The 18,583-nt window shown below is 36.3% G+C and overlaps 2 protein-coding genes across 5 annotated transcripts in view; one reads left to right on the top strand and one right to left on the bottom strand.

Moving 5' to 3' along the window:
- TSPAN2 (tetraspanin 2) overlaps positions 1-18,583 on the bottom strand; it is a 106,051-nt gene that overhangs the window by 41,562 nt on the left and 45,906 nt on the right. For all 3 annotated transcript variants that reach the window (NM_001034657.1, XM_059884780.1, XM_059884781.1), the window contains 1 exon segment: positions 10,895-11,013. In NM_001034657.1, the coding sequence (NP_001029829.1) occupies positions 10,915-11,013 (99 nt within the window). In that variant the 3' untranslated portion in view covers positions 10,895-10,914.
- TSHB (thyroid stimulating hormone subunit beta) lies at positions 1,775-9,751 on the top strand. 2 transcript variants are annotated; one of them, XM_005204005.5, is made up of 3 exons: positions 1,775-1,898; positions 8,812-8,974; positions 9,414-9,751. In XM_005204005.5, exons 2-3 carry the CDS (start codon positions 8,813-8,815, stop codon positions 9,666-9,668), a joined length of 417 nt encoding a protein of 138 aa, XP_005204062.1. In that variant the 5' UTR covers positions 1,775-1,898; position 8,812; the 3' UTR covers positions 9,669-9,751.

Genomic DNA, 18,583 nt, shown 5'->3' with positions numbered 1-18,583 from the left:
ATGAGCAAGGTGAACATTGAAGCAATCTATAAATTATGGGCTTTCCCTGGTGGCTCAGATGGTAAAGAATCTGTCTGCAGTGCAGGAGATCCAGGTTCAATTCCTGGGTCAGAAAGATCCCCTGGAGGAGGAAATGGCAATCCACTCCAATATTCTTGCCCAGAGAATTCCATGAACAGACGAGCCTGGCGGGCTACACAGTCACAGTCCATGGGGTGGCAAAAAATCGGACAAGACTGAATGACTAACACTTAAATGACATATAATTAACTGCATGTATTAGATTTTTAGGGTGTTATAAAAAAGCATGACAATGGAATGGCTTAAACATCAAAACTTTCTTGTCTCATAGTTCTAGGGGTTAGAAGTCCAAGGTAAAATATTGGTAGGGTAGGGTCATGCCACTCCGAAGGTGCTGGGAAGGGATCTGTTCTAGGCCGATCTCCTAGTTTCTGGTAGTTCCTTGTGGCAAGGAACTTTAATCATCACATTGCATTCTCCCTGCTCCTATGTCTGTGTCCAAATTTCCCCGTTTTATAAGGATACCAAATGATGTTGTTCTAGAGACCTAACCCACTTCATCTTAATTGATTTCATCTGCAATGCTCTATTTCCCAAATAAGGTCACATTCAGAGTTACTAGGGGTTGGCACTTCAGTGTATGAATTTTGGGGGTACAGAACATACTGGTGCATGTGTTTGAAGAGTACAATTTGATAGGTTTTGGCAAATGTATATCCTGTGAAATCATCATAATCAAGAAAAACATTATTACCCCTAAAAATATGTACATATTACCCCTAAAAATTTCCTGTGCCCCTTTGTCATCCCAGTCTTGTCTTTTTCCTTGTCTTTCCCCATCCCCATATAATCACTAACTGGCTTTTGCTCTAATGATTACTTTGTATTTTCTAGAATTTTATATAAACAATTATATGGCATGCACTTTTTTTGGTCTAGCTTTTTCACATAGAATAATATTTTTATTGAGGTAACAGTTTATAGCATTATATGCTTCATGTGTACAACTTTATAATTCAGCTTCTGAATAGACAACAGTGTGCTCACTACCAAGAGGCTAGTTTCTATCCATCACCATACAGTTGACTCCCTTTACCCATTTTGCCTTCTCACCAACCTTCTTTCTCCTCTGGTAGCCACCAATCTGTACTCTGTATCTATTTGTTTGTTTTTGTTTCTTTTGATTTTTAAAAATATTCCACATATGATTGGAATCATACATTATTTGTCTTTCTCCACCTGACTTATTTCACTTAGCTTAATACCCTCAAGGTACATCCATGTTGCTGCAAATGGAAAGATTTCATCTTTTTATGACTGAGTAGTTTTCCATCTTCTTTATGTATTCATCCAGTCATAGACACTTTAGGTTGTTTCCATATCTTAGCTATTCTGAATAATGCTGCCATGAACATAAGGGTGCATATATCTTTTTGAATTAGTATCTTTGTACTCTTCAGATAAATACCCAGAAGTGAAATATATGGATCATATAGTTGTATTCTTAATTTTTGAGGAATTAACCATATTGTTTTTCATAGTGGCTGTGCAAGTTTACCTTTCTACCAAGTGTATGAGGGCTCCCTTTCCTCCACATACTCTCCAAGACTTGTAATTTTTTTCTGTATTCAGTAATAGCCACTCTGATGGGTATGAGGTGCTAACTCAGTGGTTCTGATTTGCATTTACCTATTAATAAGTGATGCTGGGCATGTTTTCATGTGTCTGTTGGCCATCTGTAATATCTATCCAGGTTCTGTGCTTATATTTTAATTGGGTTGTTTGTTTTTTCGATGTTCATTTGTATGAGTTCTTTATATTTCTTGGATACTAACTCCTCATCGGATATATGATTTGCAAGTATCTTCTACCATTTGGTAAGTTGTCTTTTAATTTTGTTGATGGTTTATTCTTTGATGTGAAGAAGCTTTTTAGTTTGATGTAGCATTGTTTATTTATTTTTGCTTTTGTTTTCCTTGTCTGAGGAGACATATCCAGAGAGATATTGCTAAGACCAATGTCAAAGAGTATACTGCCTGTGTTTTCTCCTAGAGCTTTTATAGTTTAAGGTCTTAAATCCAAGTCTTTAATCCATTTTGGATTAGTTTTTGTGTATGCTATAAGATAATGGTCCATTGAACTGTTGACATATTGCTTTTGTTACAGTGAGGCAAACAGGTTAAAGGGGTAAAACTGAATTATGGCTGTGGAATGGAGAAAAGTGTATGTTGGTTCCAAAGATTCAGTAATTATTTTTTCAGGTACTCCCTCAGCCTTTTATGCATTCAACAAATTTATGCATTCAACAAATATGTACTAGGTGCTGTAGCTAAATATTTTTAACTAAGTAAATGTTGAGTTATTATAAATTGTGGTTGTTGCTCAGTCACTAAGTCACATCCAACTCTTTTGCATCCCCTTGGACTGTAGCCTGCCAGTTTCCTATGTTCATGGGATTTTTCAGGCAAGAATACTGGAGTGGGTTGCCATTTCCTTCTCCAGGGGATCTTCCTGACCCAGGGACTGAACCTGCATTGGCAGGCAGATTCTTTACCAGAGTCACCTGGGAAGCTCTTAGTGCCAGGTTGGATCAGTCACAAGGTGGATCAAGATTGTTGGGAGAAATGTCAACAAATTCACATATGCAGATGATACTACTCTAATATAGAAAGGGAAGAGGACCTAAAGAGTCTCTTGATGAGGGCAAAAGAGGAGAGTGAAAAAGCTGGCTTGAAACTCAATATTAAAAAAACTAAGACCATGGCATTCAGTCCCATCATTTAATGGCAAATAGAAGGGAAAAAATGGAAACAGTGAGAGACTTTATTTTCTTAGGCTTCAAAATCACTGCAGATGGTGACTGCAGCCATGAAATTAAAAGACACTTGCTCCTTGGAAGGAAAGCTACGGAAAAACCTAGACATATTAAAAAGCAGAGATATCAATTTGCCAACAAAAGTACATATAGTCAAAGCTATGGTTTTTCTAGTAGTCATGTACAGATGTGAGAGTTGAACCATAAAGAAGGCTGAGCACCAAAGAACTGATCCCTTCAAATTGTGGCATTGGAGAAGACTATAGAGTCCCATGGATTGCAAAATCAAACTGGTCAATTCTAAAGTAAATCAATCCTGAATATTCATTGAAAGGACTGATGCTGAATCTCCAATATTTGGCTACCTGATGTAAAGAGCTGACTCATTTGAAAAGACCCTGATGCTTGGAAAGATTGAAAGCAAAAGGAGAAGAGGGCAGCAGATGATGATATGGTTAGACAGCATCATTGATTCAATGGATATGAATTTGAACAAACTCTGAGAGATAATGGAGGACAGGGGAGCTTGACGTGCTGCAGTCCATGGGGTGGCAAAGAGTTGGACATGACTTAGTGACTATACCACCACGACAACAATAACAGCAACAACTATTTATTGAGCATTTATTATATGCCAGACACTGTGTTAAGTGCTTTACACAAACACTGATATTACCTTCAAACAGGCAAAGAAACAGAAGTAAAAGAGAGCTCAAGCATGCTAATGTCGTATAGCTAGTAGATGACAGAACCAGGATTTGAGCTCAATCAGTTTGAGATCTCAAAATATTTGGCCATTTACTTAAATACTATTGTTTCCCACATGTAAATTTTATTTATTGTTTTAAATTCAAAGAAAAAACAAGATATTTTGAACTATTTTAATCAGCAAGTTTTAATCAGCAAGATATATACCAGTTGTCCTGGATTGCCATAAAGTTGCCTTGGCTTTATAGATGAGCAATAATTTTATATATCTCTAAATAAGCATTTAGATAAAATTTGGGGCACTCAAATTTCCCCAAATTTTTCATTCCCAAGACTGCTGCTGCTGCTAAGTCACTTCAGTCGTATCCGACTCTGTGTGACCCCATAGATGGCAGCCCACCAGGCTCCCCCATCCCCGGGATTCTCCGGGCAAGAACACTGGAGTGGGTTTCCATGTCCTTCTCCAATGCATGAAAGTGAAAAGTCAAAGTGAAGTCACTCAGTCGTGTCCGACTCTTCACAACCCCATGGACTGCAGCCAACCAGGCTCCTCCATCCATGGGATTTTCCAGGCAAGAGTACTGGAGTAGGGTGCCATCGCCTTCTCGCAAGACTGACATAGACTATATTAAGGGTTTTTTTTGTTTGTTTGTTTTGAATTTGTTTTTTCTCCTTCTGTGTTTATATTTTTTTAATATTAATAAATATTAATAAAGGATGTATTTACAAGAGTAATTTTATTTTGAAATAGGAGAAAAGGAAAATTCATGCTACAATAATGTCACAGTTTCCAGAGGAAGATGTGAAGTTGTTTGTCTAAACACATTTTATTTGAGATTCAGTATGAATTTTCAATAGGTGGTTTTCAGATAAGAAAGCAGTAATTCAAATGTGATTATGTAAACAAGAGGATCAGAGAGGAATTATCCTGAAGGGTATAAAATGAACCACGAGCTTTTAGTCTGGGTCATTACAACATCAGCTCACCAATGCAAAGTAAGGTAGGTGTCTACCCTGAGAAGGCTTTGTGAAACGAAATGTTGCTATTCCAAATTATTCTTATTTTCATCATTTTAGCAAGTTTTTAAAAATGGCAAATGGTGAGTGATAATTTGCTTTGATAAGCTCTAGAAATACTAATTACTGCTCCAAAATTGTTGAATGGTGGGTGAAGATGAATAAACTACATATGTAAGGATAAGAAAATTTTCTACTGACTTCAAAGAAGAGGAAAAATTGGTCAATTCCCTAATGAAGGCTGATTGCTATTCATGGCCTTCCCTTACTGTTTACATTTGATTTAAATGTTTTAATCAATTGAATAATCTATGTATTAAATCCTGTCAATTACTAATGATTATTTTTGATGATAATGTACTTCTGAGAAAACTTGGAGTAAATTCAGTTTGGGGTACTTGTGGAGGTAATTTACTCTGTATTATTTTAGTTGTAGTTAACCCGCCTTGGATAGTGTCCAAAGCACATATATATACCTTTTGTATACCTCTCTAGAAAAATATATTGCTTTAGCGTGGTTCCTGGATTGTTCATAGGGTGGACAATTGATTCTTTTCATAGCACAGTAGGGGATTTGGAGAAAAAAATTTGTGAAAGAAACTAGAATAGAGAGAAATGTGCTTAGAATAAAGGTAGTAAGAACAAAAAAATGAGAGAAAATGTTGGGTAGGGGACAAAGCAAAGAGAATATCTTGGAATCAGGAAAAATGTTGCAAGTGTAGATGTAGATGATCATGGCACTGAAAAGGGCATCTCATCATTTGTGCCTGAAGTCATGCCTCTGTGCTTAGGTGCTCAATGAATCATTTATGAATACTTTTAAAGGAGGCGATTAAGTTGCAGAGGTTGAGAGTCCAGGTGACGATACAAGAGAAATTGTGGCAGGTCTTATAAGGAGGTATTAACTAACACTGATTTATATACTAAATGTTATATAGTTACACAGTCTTCTGTAGCATTCCAAGTGCTTCATGTGTATTGTTTTATTATGATTTTAGGAAGGAGTATATGGAAAAATGAAAGCACAAATTTCTTAATTTCTTAGTTACACACAATTGCAATAAAATCTGGAAGCATAATTTTAGATCACTATTAGACCAGGGACCTGACACAAATTTATCACATAGAATCATACTCTGTATGTGCTGAAAAGTCCTTCCTTATCATCTTCTGGGTCTCAGTGTTTTTTTTACAGCTGAAGAAATTAAGGCCCAGAAAAATTCTTTGGGTGAAGTTTTACTATTTGCAATAAAGGAGAAAGAATAATTCTTACTTTATTTACTGTTATATAGCAAAGATGATTCAGCACTTTTAATTTTTCTTTTGTTAGCTTGGAGTTTTACATTTAAAAGAGGAACTTCAGAACAATTTAGAGTGTCCATAATGGATATGAGAACAATGAGTAAAAGTTCCAAGACTGTTTTTTAAAAATTCTACAGTTTCAAAAAGGATCAGATGTACTTGTCTCTTTCTGCTTTGCAGATGGGGAAATTAGGCCAGACAGATTCAATATTTTAGTTGATTTCTCATAGACCTATGGGAGATCTTGAAATGTGTTGCTTACCTTCAGAACCAATATTCTCATCACTAGGTTAGCACATATCTATTTTATATAGATCATATGCCTAAAAGTTAAAATACGTGAAATTAATTATTTCCTATGGCAAAAATCCAGTGGTTGGCTGGCTAAATGGGCAAGAACTGTATGATCATGGTGTGTGAGCATTTTATGTCATTTACTCAGTCAATACTTTTAAGATCCTTCAGAGGATTCTCTAAGTCTGTGGCTCTAAAATAATGGAACCAGCTCTACCATAGAGGGAGCTCACATTTGTGAAGCACTGAGAAAACCAGACTCTATGAGCAAGGAATTCTTGTAATTTTGCTCTTGTGCTTTTAACCTGTTCTTTTGCTGTACACAATTTCTGTAATTTTGTTTCTTGGTATTTCATACCAAGAATATGCAAATTTTATTTGAAAGTATTTACCAGAAAACCCTTTTTAGTGGGTGAGTTCACTTCCTTGTCCATATAGAAAAAGTCTTTGATTATTGTGGTGTCAGAGTCATAGTTTCAAGTCTCTGAGCACTTAAAACACTAACTACTTTTTGTAAACATTTGTTCTTATTTATCTTGAGTGGATATCTAGGAGTAGAATTGCTGGGTCATCAGTTAAGTATATGTGTAATTTTATAAGAAACTGTCAAACATTTTCAAAATATTTTTATGTATCATTTTACCATCCCACCAACAGCATATAAAGGTTCTATTTACTCAAAATCATCACCAACACGTGGTGTTATCAGTTAAACAATAGGTATTTTTCTTAATTAGTGTTCATCGTTATCTCTTTCACTAGACTGTCAGCCCTTGAGGTCAAAGACTATAACATCCATTTTATATCTCTCAGTGCCTAGTTAAAATGCTCAATGTATATTTGTCTAGTTCATCTGTAGTTCTCATTCTGCAAATAGGAGACTGGTTGGAATGGCCACTAATCTCTGGAAGCTGACATTTAAAATACCTGTTAGCTTGTTGACTTGTGGTTTCATTTTTTTCTTATGAGTTAATTAAAGACAAAAATTCTTTAACTTGTTAACTGAGGCTGAGTCCATGAGATTTCAATTAATGGAAGTTTTAGTATATGCAGTTTAAAAATGCTATTGGAATATAATTGATAGATTTGAGGAAAATTTGAGAAAAATCTTGATACAGTCTTCTTGATTGAATGAAAGTGAAGGTGACGTCACTCAGTTGTGTCCAACTCTGCGATCCCATTGACTGTAGCCTATCAGGCTCCTCCGTCCATGGGATTTTCCAGGCAAGAAAACTGCAGTGGGTTGCAATTTCCTTCTCCAGGAGATCTTCCCGACCCAGGGATTGAACCTGGGTCTCCTACATCTGAGCCACCAGGGAAGTCATTCCACCATAGTTTGGCCCCAGATTGAATAACAATGTTTAATGAATTATAATTTATTTAATAAAATAATAAAACAAGTTTGTGTTCAAAGCTATTCCATGAAGATATGTATTTTCTTTTCTGACTATGATCCTTGAGAAGGTAAAGAATCCAAATATGCCAAGCCAACTGTACGGTATTTATAAGATGAAAAAAATCTTCTTAATCTTTGAAGTGATCAACTTATATCCCAAAGTCTCAAACTTGATTATCCCCTCTCAGTGGCAAAACTGTCATAACATTATCCAGCTCATTACAATGACCAGTTGATAGTGAACACACTCTTCATCAGGGGGCTCTCATTATTTAGGGCCTGAAATCATACCTCTGTGTTTAGGTGCTCAATGAATCATTTATGAATGATTTTAAAAGAGGCAATTAAGTTGCAGAGGTTGAGAGTCCTCTGATGTCTTCCATGTAGCCAAAACTTATTTTACTTTCCTGGCTAACCTACAGTGGGCCTGTCATCCTTGATTGTGTTACTCTCATTGTGTCAACCTATATTTTTTGCCTCCATAATCTTTTTAAGATAATGAGTTCCATACAACTTCAAGTAAAATAATTTTATTTTTCCACTCTATTTCTTTCAACTTTAAAGGAATATCCCAAGGGTTAAGAAGAGGGGTTTTTAGATTGCTGGGTTTAGCCCCGTAACACCAGTGTAATTTTAATTGACCATTTTTGGACTTTCTCTAGCCTTGTCTTTCTTGACAGACATTGAGTAGAATCATACACAAGATTATTTGCATTATTTGAGCTTATACTCAAGTTTGATCATTCACTTCCTTGATTTCTTTGCCCTTTCTTATTATGACCAATTTGTTGGCCTTTTAAGCTATTGAACCAAAATTTTTAGAAAAGCACGTTTCTGGGAACGCCCTTATTGAAGCCTATTAACTCACTTCTTACAATGATAAAGGCAGGTATTTTGATTGTTTCCAATGAATGAATTATTTTGTACTTAGTTGACTACATGTCCCTGCTACTTTTCTGTTGTAGTGTTTCAGCCTCGCCATTTCACTGGATCTAAGCGGCACTTGCAAGCAGGACTTTCACTCTGTGAGCTTTGTCATGATGGGGTACATGGATCATAGCCACATCTAAGTGTGCACAGAAAGCTTATTGAGAAAATTAACTATTCAAAAACACTAATATAGGGTCTAAGACAAAGTAGGTATTCAATACATACATATATTTATACACACACAAATACACATTATAGCACTTTCCAAACGTCCCTTCTGAATGTTCTAAAGGATACATGTAATATCTTAATCTTATCTTTGATTTAGCATGACTGCTACCTTCCTGATGTCCATGATTTTTGGCCTTGCATGTGGACAAGCAATGTCTTTTTGTATTCCAACTGAGTATATGATGCATGTCGAAAGGAAAGAATGTGCTTACTGCCTAACCATCAACACCACCGTCTGTGCTGGATATTGTATGACACGGGTACGTAGTGCATTTCAGTTCTTTTAGCTGAAAATTAGATAAACCTAGACCCAGTCCTTTTCTATCCAGAAAGAAAATGAGATAAACCACAACCTCATTTCCAAAATCTAATTCTTGTTGGCTCTGTAGAGGTAGAGTGCACAGGTTACAGTGTATACTCAGCACAGTGGACACAGATAACTGTTTGTAACAGCTTTTTCCAAAATTTATTTAAATGGCATATTGGTCGCATGATATAAGATGAAAGAGAGGGAGTGTCACTTTTATCTCAACAGGGTTTAGTGTGGATATATTAAGTTGGCATTGGGAAATGGAACTAAAGAATCCTCCTCGAGTCCTATTTATGACAAAATAATGTTAATTAATTTTTATCTGTTTCCATTACTATATATTTTCTAAAGTCCTATCGCATTATGCTCCTTTTAAATTCTTTCCTCAGGATGTCAACGGCAAGCTGTTTCTTCCCAAATATGCCCTGTCTCAGGATGTCTGTACATACAGAGACTTCATGTACAAGACTGCAGAAATACCAGGATGCCCACGCCATGTTACTCCTTATTTCTCCTACCCGGTAGCTATAAGCTGTAAGTGTGGCAAGTGTAATACTGACTATAGTGATTGTATACATGAGGCCATCAAAACAAACTACTGTACCAAACCCCAGAAGTCCTATATGGTGGGATTTTCTATCTAATTTTAATAGTAATGTAATTTGCAATTTGGTTAAATGTATTTACCTAGAATAAAACTAATAAAATATTGACATATTTCACAACACCTTGTGTACATTTGAGTACTATTTCATCCATATCCTACCCATTCATGCATTAGAGAGCTTAAGGGCTTTAGAAGAAAAGGGGAGTGAAAGAGCATTTCCAGCTCATATGAAGGATGATTTCCACATGAAAGGGCAGAGTGGTAAAATGAAGAACAGGGACATGAGTTACTAATGAAAGCCAGTCTTAAGTAGACTCTTTTAACAGAGGGCCATGAGGTTCATCTTAGCCTATTAATAGAAAATGAATATGGGAAAGCTACAGAGTAGTGTTATCAGGCCCTGAAGTAACACATGGCATCAGTATACTGGAGACACCTACTTCCAAAGGCTGAAACAAGACTGGAGCAGAGGGGAAGAGTAAGGAATATGTGAAATTTGCAATATAGTACTTTATCCTGTCATTCAAATGCACAAGATAAAACTTCACCAAAACTCAGTAAACAGTATATTCTAATCTATTTAATTACTCTGGTGGGCCTACTGACTTATGAAAGCTATACTCCAAAAGCTTAGATAAGAGGCCATGATCATTTTACATGTAGAAGTCTAAATCCTTTGTAGTCTTTCAGGTAATTTGAGACATTTTTCAGCAACTTGTGCTGTTTGGGCTTTTGATGTCATGAAAAACTAGTATAATTATGAAAGATTTTAGAAATAGTGTTAGAGTGTGAAGGGATTTCATTGAGAGGAATCATCTTAAATTCTAACCTAAACCTTCAATATGGAAACACTGTTTTCCAGTAAATTTGCTTAGTAAGTGTTTTGTTTTTCTTTTCCTTTCTTAAGTACTCTTTCATGAGAGTTTGATTTCAATAGCTGTGTGAAGTGACAGACCTAGTCCCCTGCAGACCTGACCTCAGAAGGATGACTTATCCTGTATTTTCCATTTCTCTCTATCCAAATTTTGGATAGAGAATTTGCCACTGGGTGAAAACCATTGTCAGCAGGGTCAGTTGTCTTTGCTATATCCCACAGTCACTGGTTGCATTAATGTGGGCATCATGTAAATACCTGCAGGCTGACAGTGTCTGAGGGGATGCTAAGGCAGTGCAGATGGATTAGTACCCAAACCCATGCTCCGCCGCCAAGGACACAGTAGTTGTACATTTATATGCAAAGTCAGGAATCCAAATTATTCTTACCTTAATATCTGAAGTTGATATTAGGATGAGCTCCAAATATTAATCTGGGTCTTCGGGTTCTCGTATTGCTTGATGACATGAACACTTAAAGCTGCAGGATTATAACATTCCCTCTGAATCTGTATATTGAATATAGATATTTGATTAATGAGTAAAAAGTCTAATGTTTAAACCTAACTGGTACTAATCACATAAGACTTTCACAGAATCTGAAAAATGTTTTTCAAGAACTTGAACTGTGGAAAGGCTATGAGGTTCAGAGAGAGCCCTTATAAATATTCAAGCTCAGAAGACTTTTTTTTAAATTAATTACTTTATTTTAATTGGAGGCTAATTACTTTACAATATTGTAGTGGTTTTTGCCATACATTGAGATGAATCAACCACGGGCGCACATGTGTTCCCCATCCAGAAACCCCCTCCCGCCTCCCTCCCCATTCCATCCCCCAGGGTCATCCCAGTGCACCAGCCCTGAGCACCCTGTCTCATACATCAAACCTGGACCAGCAATCCACTTCACATATGATAATATACACATTTCAACGCTACCCTCTCAAATCATCCCACCCTTGCCTTCTCCCACAGAGTCCAAAAGACTGTTCTTTACATCTGTGTCTCTTTTGTTGTCTTGCATATAGGGTCATCACTACCATCTTTCTAAATTTCATATATATGCATTAGTATACTATATTGGTGTTTTTCTTTCTGACTTACTTCACTCTGTATAATAGGCTCCAGTTTCATCCACTTCATTAGAACTGATTCAAATGCATTCTTCTTAATGGCTGAGTAATTCTCCATTGTGTATATGTACCACAGCTTTCTTATCCATTTGCCTGCCAATGGACGTCTATGTTGCTTCCATGTCCTGGCTATTGTAAACAGTGCTGCGGTGAACATTGGGGTACACGTGTCTCTTTCAATTCTGGTTTCCTCAGTGTGTATGCCCAGCAGTGGAATTGCTGGGTAGTATGGCAGTTCTATTTCCAGTTTTTTAAGGAATCTCCACACTGTTCTCCCTAGTGGCTGTACTAGTTTGCATTCCCACTGACAGTGTAAGAGGGTTTCTTTTTCTCTACACCCTTTCCAACATTTATTGTTTGTAGACTTTTTGATAGCAGCCATTTTGACTTGCATGAGATGGTACCTCATAGTGGTTTTGATTTGCATTTCACTGATAATGAGTGATGTTGAGCAGTTTTCATGTGTTTGTTAGCCATCTGTATGTCTTCTTTGGAGAAATGTCTGTTTAATTCTTTGGCCCATTTTTTGTTTGGGTCGTTTGTTTTTCTGGAATTGAGCTGCAGGAGTTGCTTGTATATTTTTGAGATGAATTCTTTGTCAGTTGCTTCATTTGCTATTATTTTCTCCCATTCTGAAGGCTGTCTTTTCACCTTGCTTATAGTTTCCTTTGTTGTGTAAAAGCTTTTAAGTTTAATTAGGTCCCATTTGTTTATTTTTGCTTTTATTTCCATTACTCTGAGAGGTGGGTCATAGAGGATCCTGCTGTGATTTATGTCAGAGAGTGTTTTGCCTATGTTTTCCTCTAGGAGTTTTATAGTTTCTGATCTTACGTTTAGATCTTTAATCCATTTTGAGTTTATTTTTGTCTATGGTGTTAGTGTTCTAGTTTCATTCTTTTACAAGTGGTTGACCAGTTTTCCCAGAACCACTTTTTAAAGAGATTGTCTTTTCTCCATTGTATATTCTTGCCTCCTTTGTCAAAGATAAGGTGTCCATAGGTGCATGGATTTATCTCTAGGCTTTCTATTTTGTTCCGTTGATCTATATTTCTGTCTTTGTGCCAGTACCATACTGTCTTGATGACTGTGGCTTTGTAGTAGAGCCTGAAGTCAGGCAGGTTGATTCCTCCAGTTCCATTCTTCTTTCTCAAGATAACTTTGGCTATTCGACGCTTTTTGTATTTCCATACAAATTGTGTAATTATTTGTTCTAGTTCTCTGAAAAATACTGTTGGTAGCTTGATAGGGATTGCATTGAATCTATGATTGCTTTGGGTAGTATACTCATTTTCATTATATTGATTTTTTCCAATCCATGAACATGGTATATTTCTCCATCTATTTGTGTCATCTTTGATTTCTTTCATCAGTGTTTTATAGTTTTCTATATATAGGTCTTTTGCTTCTTTAGGTAAATTTATTCCTAAGTATTTTATTCTTTTCATTGCAATGGTGAATGGAATTGTTTCCTTAATTTCTCTTTCTGATTTCTATATTGTTAGTGTATAGGAATGCAAAGGATTTCTGTGTGTTAATTTTATATCCTGCAACTTTACTATATTCATTGATTAGCTCTAGTAATTTTCTGGTGGAGTCTTTAGGGTTTTCTATGTAGAGGATCATGTCATCTGCAAACAGTGAGAGTTTTACTTCTTCAGAAGACATTTGTCATGTGGGCTTTCTCCTTCATTAAGGAGGCTAGGCCTGGACATGGGTATAGTGGCCTGTACCACCATGGAATCTTACAGTGGGTGCATCAGAGACAACTTGTTTCCTTCCACTGAAGGCAATCCATTTGGGTTAGACACATATATGTTGTATTAAACTACTTTTGAAAATGGAGTTGTCCAAGCAAAGAATCCTTGAAAAGAGCTTTGGAATTGGCATGACCCACAATTTACCTCAACTGGATCCATAAACTTGAGTATATGGAAATGCTGTTTTGGAAAGTATTAGTATTCTTTGGGTTTAGAAGTGAGACAATAAATAGAGAACTTAGAACAAATAAGAAATAAATAACAAATGAGCATAAATGAGAAACTGAAGAATAATTGCTTGTGTGAGAAGAGAAAGATGGAAATTTGGGAACATGTTCTGAATTGGTCTCTAATTCAATCTCAAGTTTGAAGGAGTCAGTTTTTGGCAGAGGATATTTGAGATTCAATTCCTTAAAAAGAGTCCCTCTTGTTTCTCATTTGACTTTGCAATATAAAGAGTTCTTTCATAACCTAATGGATTTGGAATCAGTGCAATAATCTTTGCATTTCTAATGGCCAAACTCTTTAGAAGTAAGTGAATGTACCAAGATGATATATTGTCAGGTAATAGTGTGATGATTCCTGATATAAGGAAATTCAAGTAATACAAGTTCTCTTTTAGAGGAAATGTACCTCAACATAATAAATGTCATATATACAAGCCCATAGAAAACATCATACCAATGAAAACGTTTTCTCTAAGATGAAGAACAAGACAAGAATATTCACTCTCACCATAGTATTGGAAGTCCTAGCCAGAGCAAGTAGGCAAGAAAAAGATAAAAGATGTCCAAATTGGAAATGAAAATGGTCACTGCATGACACTATATATAGAAAACCCTAAAGACTTCTGAAACATGTATAATATCATGTATTAAATGAGTTGCCAGTCCAGGTTTGATGCACGATACTGGATGCTTGGGGCTGGTGCACTGGGACGACCCAGAGGGATGGTATGGGGAGGGAGGCGGGAGGAGGGTTCAGGATGGGGAACACATGTATACCTGTGGTAGATTCATTTTGATATTTGGCAAAACTAATACAATATTGTAAAATTTAAAAATAAAATTAAAAAAAAGATTTCATCAAAAAACTGTGAGAACTAATAAATGAATTCAGTAAAATTTCAGGATACAAAATCATGCATAGAAATTGGTTGCATTTCTATACATTAGTAATAAAGTAACAGAGAAATTAATAAAACCATCCTATTTACAATTGCATCAAAAATAATAAAATACCCAGGAGGTAAAAGTCCAGTACACTGAAAACTATAGGACATTGATTAAAGAAACTGAAGAAGACCCAAATAAATGGGAAGATATTCTGTGCTCATGGACTAGAAGAATTAATGTTGTTAAAGTAAATTTCCATACTACCCAAAATGATCTACATAATTCAATTCAATCTTTATCAAAATTCCAATGCTAGTTTTTACAAAACTAGAACAAACAATTCTAAAATTTGTATGGAACCACAAGAGACCTCAAATAAACAAAGCAAATTTGAGAAAGAAGAACAAAGCTGGAGCATCATCCTCCCTGATTTCAAACTATATTGCAAATCTATAGTTATCAAGACAGTATGGTATTGGCATTAAAAAAGACAATCAATTGAACAGAATAGAGCACCTAGAATAAAACCATGCATGTATGGTCAATTAATATACAACAAAGAAGCCAAAATTATACAATGTGGAAAGAATAGTCTCTTTAATAAATGGTGTTGAGAAAACTGGACATCAATCTGCAAAAGAATGAAACTGAACTACTTTGTTACAGCATATACAAAAATCAACTTAAAATGAATGAAAGACTTAAAGGTAAGACCCGATTCCATAAGACTCATAAAAGAGAATGTAGGCAGTATGCTCTTTGATGTTGGCTTTAGCAATATTTTTTCAATCTGTCTCATCAGACAATGGAAACAAAAGCAAAAATGAACTACATAAAACTAAAAATCTTCTGCACAGCAAAGGAAACTATCAACAAGATAGAAAGACAACCTACTAAATAGGAGAAGGTATTTGCAAACAATATATCCCAAGGGGTTAATATCCCAAATAAACAAATACTCATATAACTCAACATCAAAAAGATACATAAGCAATCTGATTAAAAAATGAGCAGAGGACCTCAATAGACAGTTTTTCCAAAAAATACATACAGATGGCCAACAGATACATGAAAAAATGTACAGTGTCACTAGTCTTTGGGAAATGCAAATAAAAACCACAATGAGATAGCATCTAACACCCGTTAAATGGCTATTATCAAAAAGAAAACAAATAGCAAGGAGAAAAGGAAACCCTTGTACACTGTTGGTGGGTTATAAATTGGAGCCACCATGGAAGACTGTATGGAGTTTCCATTAAAAAATTGAAAATAGAGCTACCATATGATCCAACAATTCCACATTTGGATATTTATCTAAAGAAAATGAAAACACTAACTGGAAAAGATATATGCACCTCTATGTTCATTCCTGCACTATTTATAATAGTCAAGATTGTAGCATCGTTGAAAACAACTAAGTGGCCATGGATGGATAAAGTTTTAGTAGATGTATATAATAGACCACTGCTCAGCAGAGAAGGAAGTCTTCCCGTTTTTGACAACATGGATGGACCCTGAATGTACTACAAGTGAAAAATTCTGATGGAGAAAGACAAATACCATTTGATTTCACTTATATGTAGCAAAAACCCCCAAATAAGCCCAGAGAAAAAGATAACAGATAGGTGGTTGCCAGAAGAGGAGGGTGGGGGTGGGGTGGGTAGATGAAATAGATGAAGGGAGTCAAAAGGAACAAACCCCCAGTTATAAAATAAACAAGTCATAGGGGTGTACAGCATGGTGACTGTAGTTAATAATAGTGTTGCACAGTTGAAAGTTACTGAGAGTAAATCTTAAAAATTCTCATCACTAGAAAAAAATTCTTTAACAATTTATGATGACAGATATTACCTAGACTTATTGTGGTGATCATTTTGAAATATTTACAGGTATTGAATCATTAATTCATATACCTGAAAGTAATATATGTCAATTATACCTCAATTTTTTAAAAGTTTATTTTTTTCTGTATGAGATTGCCTCCTTTACTGAGCAGCAAGTCTGAGTTTAAGTGCAATAAAAATTCTTTTTTTGTGTGGTATCTTTCACTCTACTTTTAATGTTAAGTATTAAGTTCTTCCCTACCCTCTCGTTTCTCCTGGCCAATTTCTATTTAGCTTTTAACACAGCTATGTCTCACTTTCTCTACTTCTATTACTTTTTACTTGACTCATTTGTATGGGTTCTTCAGGACTCAGTTTGGTGTCCTTAAAATTCAGGAAGCCTCTCTCCTCTGACCATCCTCTCCAAGGCTGAGTGGATCCACTCTGGGTTAACGATAATCATAGCACTTACCTCATGGTAATTATACTTTCCTGTTTTCCACTCTAACCTCCTTGAGGGCAGAGACTTGCTTTGTTCATATTAGCATATCAGCAGTCTCATACAGAGTTTTTTCAAGTGTACAAAATAGTAGTTCCAAAACAAAGTAAAAAAATAATTCTAATGTTAGAGTGGGTTGCAAAGAAATAGAGGAAAACAACAGAATGGAAGAGACTAGAGATCTCTTCAAGAAAATTAGAGATATCAAGGGAACATTTCACGCAAAGATGGGCTCAATAAAGGACAGAAATGGTACGTACCTAACAGAAGCAGAAGATATTAAGAAGAGGTGGCAAGAATACACAGAAGAACTGTACAAAAAAAGATCTTCCCAACCCACACCCACATGGTGTGATCACTCACACTCACCTAGAGCCAGACATCCTGGAATGTGAAGTCAAGTGGGCCTTAGGCAGCATCACTATGAACAAAGCTAATAGAGGTGATGGAATTCCAGTTGAGCAATTTCAAATCCTGAAAGATGATGCCGTGAAAGTGCTGCACTCAATATGCCAGCAAATTTGGAAAAGTCAGCAGTGGCCACAGGACTGGAAAAGGTCAGTTTTCATTCCAGTCCCAAAGAAAAGCAATGCCAAAGAATGCTCAAACTACCGCACAGTTGCACTCATCTCACATGCTAGCAAAATAATGCTTAAAATTCTCCAAGCCAGGCTTCAGCAATATGTGAACCGTGAACTTCCAGATGTTCAAGCTGGTTTTAGAAAAGGCAGAGGAACCAGAGATCAAATTGACAACATCCACTGGATCATCGAAAAAGCAAGAGAGTTCCAGAAAAACATCTATTTCTGCTTTATTGACTATGCCAAAGCCTTTGACTGTGTGGATCACAACAAACTGTGGAAAATTCTGAAGGAGATGGGAATACCAGACCACCTGACCTGCCTCTTGAGAAACCTATATGCAGGTCAGGAAGCAACAGTTAGAACTGGACATGGAACAACAGACTGGTTCCAAATAAGAAAAGGAGTATGTCAAGGCTGTATATTGTCACCCTGCTTATTTAACTTATATGCAGAGTACATCATGAGAAATTCTGGGCTGGATGAAGCACAGGCTGGAATCAAGATTGCCAGGAGAAATATCAATAACCTCAGATATGCAGATGACACCACCCTAATGGTAGAAAGTGAAGAAGAACTAAAGAGCTTCTTGATGAAAGTGAAAGAGGAGAGTGAAAAAGGTGGCTTAAAGCTCAACATTCAGAAAACTAAGATCATGGCATTGGGTCTCATCACTTCATGGCAAATAGATGGGGAAACAGTGGAAATAGTGGCTGACTATTTTTCTGGGCTCCAAAATCACTGAAGATGGTGATTGCAGCCATGAAATTAAAAGATGCTTACTCCTTGGAAGGAAAGTTATGACCAACCTAGACAGCATATTAAAAAGCAGAGACATTACTTTGTCAACAAAGGTCCATCTAGTCAAGGTTATGGTTTTTCCAGTAGTCATGTATGGATGTGAGAGTTGGCCTATAAACAAAGGTGAGTAATGAAGAATTGATGCTTTTGAACTGTGGTGTTGGAGAAGACTCTTGAGAGTACCTTGGACTGCAAGGACATCCAACCAGTCCATCCCAAAGGAGATCAGTCCTGGATGTACATTTGAAGGACTGATGTTGAAGCTGAAACTCCAATACTTTGGCCACCTGATGCGAAGAGCTAACTCATTGGAAAAGACCCTGATGCTGGGAAAGATTGAGGGCAGGAGGAGAAGGGGACACCAGAGGAT

The sequence above is a fragment of the Bos taurus genome, chromosome 3 (genome assembly GCF_002263795.3).
Source record: "Bos taurus isolate L1 Dominette 01449 registration number 42190680 breed Hereford chromosome 3, ARS-UCD2.0, whole genome shotgun sequence".
Taxonomy (NCBI): domain Eukaryota; kingdom Metazoa; phylum Chordata; class Mammalia; order Artiodactyla; family Bovidae; genus Bos; species Bos taurus.
Note: the sequence above shows the minus strand (reverse complement) of the source record. Positions and strands in the feature narration are given on the sequence as shown.